General features: G+C 35.4%; 1 protein-coding gene across 1 annotated transcript; it reads left to right on the top strand.

Moving 5' to 3' along the window:
- On the top strand, positions 2,569-4,430 carry LOC105171271 (berberine bridge enzyme-like 8). Its single transcript, XM_011092329.2, has one exon. The coding sequence runs from the start codon at positions 2,586-2,588 to the stop codon at positions 4,236-4,238; it is 1,653 nt and encodes a 550-aa protein (XP_011090631.1). The 5' UTR covers positions 2,569-2,585; the 3' UTR covers positions 4,239-4,430.

Below are 5,151 nucleotides of genomic sequence, written 5' to 3'. Positions count from 1 at the left end.
TGTGATGAGGGTGATGGAGTAGTAGAACTGTTCAGCTCTAATGATCCAACAATCGCGTGGTGGGTCTCGAAGCCAAAATCGAATACTCGGCTCCTCTTTTAGCTGCCCGTTGCTGACAGTCACACCTGTTGCTCATTCAAGTCCATCGAGCCTTCAGAGGACAATTGAGAGTATTGATTAGTTAAGCACGCAAACTGATTAAATATTCGGCCACTGTGTTTTGGACTTATTTAAATGGACTATACAATGCCAAATTTATCAAAGCTTGTCAAGTCGTACTGTTATTATATGCAAATTTTTTGGAGGTGTTTAAATGGATTGGTTAACGTAAACAGATAATGTAGAAATGAAAGTCACAAGGTGTGCTAACATTAAAATTATTGATGGTGTATTTTTATATATGTTTTATAATTTCTCTAAAATATTTTTATCAACTAATATTCTCTATTTATTATTTGTTATACCCATGCTCAATATATTTTTTTTTTTTGAAAAACAAGTGCGAAATAATAATGTCCACTTCACTATTTAGGGACTACATAAATATTTTTCCTTTTTAAGGAAGATATTTATAAATTTTTATTATTTTATTTATCGAGTATTTCAAGTCGACAATATTTACTTAGAAAATCTATAATTTGATTACAAGGATCAGCCTAGGAGATGGAGATGAGACTAATTGTCATCTAATTCCATTACAATTAACCAAACACATCAACATTAATTAATGTATATAAAACAACCAAACGTGAATCATGCATGCATGCATATATCTCAGTTAAGCACGCAAACGGATGGAATATTCAGCGGGTGCCTTTTGGACGGACGTAAATGGACTGTATAATGCCAAATTTAGCAAGCTTCCAATGAAATCGTATCTTCTCATGTATTAAGTTGGTTAAATTACATTTTTTGTTTTAGAAGTGGATCTATTTTTAATTTTAATTCCATATTCATGTTAATTCGCATATTTAATCTTATATGTGGATTGTTTTTTCAATTTTAAGACCAAAGAGGGGATTCCGTTAAAAACTTAACGGCAGTTTCAATTTTTTAACGGAATCCTCCCTTTGGTCCTGAAATTGAAAAAGAAATTCACATATGGGACAAAATGTACGAATTGGCCTAAATGTGAGACTAAAGGTCCACTTATGGGACCAAAAATATAATTTACCTCATTGTCAAATGTCCTATCCGTCGAGTATATGGATAACAATTAGTATATATTAGTATATGAAAATTATGATTTATTTATTATAGATTTTTTTAGAAAAAGGAACTAGAAATATCAATAAACAAAAGTGCGTAAAATAGGGGTAAATTACAAATTACCTTCAATGTTATTCAAAATATTTTCATATAATTCATAAATAATAAAATATCATTTTACCTTGTGTGTTTTTTTAAAAAGAGCACACTGTCTCTGGTGCATTGAATGTGAGTCTTACGGTATAATGATAAAAATGCCCCTTTTAAATCAACATATATATTTAATTTGATTTAAATGTATGACTCAGATCTAATCATGCTTATAGAAAATAAAAATATATTATTTTAATATATAAAAAAGTATATATTATTTTAATATATATATATATATATTTGTATCAATATGTATATTTCTAAATTTAGTTTCCCTCTTCTCCCATATCTCGATCATTCGATCACCTCTCGACGCCAACATACCACCATTGGAAAGCCCATCTAACAACGAGTATTTTAATGCCCCACCTACCACCAATCTCCTAGACATCGGTGAGTCATCTCTATTTGTTTTGTTCAAAAAATCCTAATCAGCGCCTCGATCTTCTGTCACATTTTTTTCCACCGTTCGATCACCTCTTGACGTTGGTGTACGACTATTGGAAAATCCATCCAATGACGAGTATCAAGTTCTCTTCATTTTCCTTTTCTAGTTCCTTTTTTTTAAAAAAAATCTATAATAAATAAATCATAATTTTCAATATTTAATTATATACTAATATATTTTTGCAGCTATCCAAAAATATCCATATACTCAACGGATAGGACATTTGAGAATGGGGTAAATTACATTTTTTGTCCCATAACTGGACCTTTAGTCCCACACTCAGGCCAATTCGTACACTTAGTCCCATATGTGGATTTTTTTTTTCAATTTCAGGACCAAAAAGGGAATTCCATTAAAAACTTAACGGCAGCGTTAAGTTTTTAACGGAATCCCCATTTTGGTCCCGAAATTGAAAAAAAATCCACATATGAGACTAAATGTGCAAATTGATTTGAGTATGGGACTAAAATCGAAAACAGGTCCACTTATGGGACAAAAAATTTAATTTACCCTATTAATTTCGTACTGTTATTATATGCAAATCTTTTGGAGGTATTTTAAATGGATTGGTTAAAGTAAACAGATAATGTAGAAATGAAAGTCACGAGGTGTGCTGACATTAAAATTATTGATGGTGTATTTTAATTCATCAGACTGCACGATGTTCAGATGGTAACATGCACGTAATTGCCCAGTTCCCGCTCACCGATCCACTAGCATTATAAATACCGCACATTTCTGCTCCCAAAACCACAAACTACAGCATCTCACAATCATGAAGACTCCAACCATTTCCACTCTCATATTCTTTCTTTTTATTGTCTTTTCTTGGTCGTGTGCCGATGCCAACGTCTATGGTTTTCTTGAATGTCTCAAGCAAGAATTCCAAAACTATTCCTCAATTTCTGACCTTGTTTATACCCCAATCAACGCTTCTTACCAGTCTGTCCTAGATTTTTCAATCCGAAACAAAAGATTCATGTCAGATTCCACCCCAAAACCGCAAGTGATAATAACCCCGGAGTACGAGGACCAAATCCCCCCTATCATTTACTGCGCCAAACAAAATCACTTGCAAATTAAAACTCGAAGTGGCGGCCATGACTTTGAGGGACGGTCTTATGTATCTGAAGTCCCATTTGTGATCCTTGATTTGCTCAACCTCAGTGAAATAACAGTTGATGTTGAGCAGAAAACTGCATGGGTTGGAGGTGGTGCAACCCTTGGCATGTTATATTATAATATTGCGATTAGAAGCCTAAGACTGGGGTTTCCAGCCGGTTTTTCCCCATCTGTTGGTGTTGGCGGGCACATCAGTGGGGGAGGTTGGGGCGTATTGCTCAGAAAATACGGCCTAGCTCCAGATAATGTTGTTGATGCTAGGATAGTAGACGTTAATGGTAGGATTCTCGACAGAAAGTCAATGGGTGAGGACTTATTTTGGGCCATTAGGGGTGGTGGAGGTTCCAGTTTTGGCGTCATTGTTGCATGGAAAGTACAATTGGTGGATGTTCCAGAAAAAGTCACTGTTTTCACAATCCATAGGGATTTGGGGCAACAAGCCACTCGACTCATTCACCGCTGGCAGTACGTCGCACCTAACTTCGATGAAGACTTATTCATGAGAGTCATCGCTATAAGAAACACCACCTCGGAAGGAATGATGACAATTCGTGCAACATTTAACTCGGTTTTCCTTGGTCGTATCGACAGACTACTTGCGGTGATGAAAGAACAATTCCCCGAATTGGGCTTAGTAAGAGAAGACTGCACAGAAATGAGCTGGATCCAATCCATCCTGTACAATACCGGATTGCCAATAGATTCACTTGAACCTCTGCTCGACAGGGTTCAACATGATGTAGGATACTTCAAAGGAAAATCAGATTATGTGCAGGAACCAATTCCCATAGAAGGGTTTGAAGGCGTATGGAGACACTTCTATCAACCAGAAGGCAAGTTGGCACAGTTATTGTTGACCCCATATGGTGGAAAAATGGCTGAAATTCCTGATAATGCAACCCCATTTCCTCATAGGGCTGGTTATCTTTACAAGATCCATCATATGGTGTACTGGGAAGCAAAAGATGCAGATAATGCCGACAAGTACATAAATTGGATTAGAAGACTTTACAATTACGTGACTCCTTATGTTACATCCAACCCACGGGGAGCTTTCTTATGTTATAGAGATCTTGACATTGGAGTGAATAACAATGAAGGGCCGATAAGTATTGAAACAGCAAGAGTTTGGGGTGCCAAGTACTTCAACAACAATTTTGATCGATTGGTTCAGGTGAAAACTAGAGTTGATCCAGAGAATTTCTTCAGAGAAGAACAAAGCATTCCCCCACAACCAAGCAGTCCTCCGCCACCACCACAGTCGACAGGAAAAGAGGACATATATATAAAATTATATTCATCATGAGGAACATGATGTGGTTCTACAGACTTGTACGTACTACATGCTTTCTTTAGTTTGATTTCCTTACTGCTTTGTATGCGAATAAAACATTGTAGATTGTTAAAATACATGAACGGCTTGCCAATTAGTTGGCTCCTTGTAATCTATTTTGAACAATCTTTTCAGTTAGTTGGTTTCTCTTAATGTTTTGAACAATCTTTTTCAGTGTAATCTGTTTTGAACAATCTAAAATGTTCAAGTCAATAATTCTCAAGAAAATCCATTGGAAGGTTTTATAAAGACTTGCACTAAGTATTACATTCATATAATGATATCGTATTTTATCAACAACATATGTTTACGACGTCTATGCACTTTAGCAGGTGCTTGACATAGGTTGTCTAGTTGAACAAATTCGTAGGAGTTATCGTATGGAAGCCACATGATATAATCAATATAAATAGAACTCTTAGGGGTGTGATAGTATTGTAATTAGTCTTTTGACTTGAAAATCACAGTAGCCTTGTATATTGGTAGTTGTATCTTGATCTTGGCTGATATAGTTTCATTTATACATGGTTGTTAAAAAGCCCTCTATCCTTAGAGACATAACATGCGTGGAGGTTGGTTTGTTTTCAATAAAGGATATATCACCCATCATGAGATGACAACGGTATGCTATGTTGTCTAGGTTGTGTACTCTATAGAAGTTTGGGTTTACATTCGTTGATCAAACAGGACACGAGTTTTCTATGTTGGTCTAGGAGAGACACAAGAAAGTGAATTCATAGATATCAAAGTTTATGATGGGAATCGGTTTGAAATTTTATGTCCTAGACTTTGATAGGGAGATGACTTTATGAAAATACCATATCTACATGGTATGCATAGCTGTTAGGTTCACAGAATTAGTTTTTGGCTTGGTTTAATTAATAAC

This window comes from Sesamum indicum, linkage group LG9 (assembly GCF_000512975.1).
Source record: "Sesamum indicum cultivar Zhongzhi No. 13 linkage group LG9, S_indicum_v1.0, whole genome shotgun sequence".
NCBI lineage: Eukaryota > Viridiplantae > Streptophyta > Magnoliopsida > Lamiales > Pedaliaceae > Sesamum > Sesamum indicum.
This window is presented reverse-complemented; position numbering and strand designations above follow the sequence as displayed.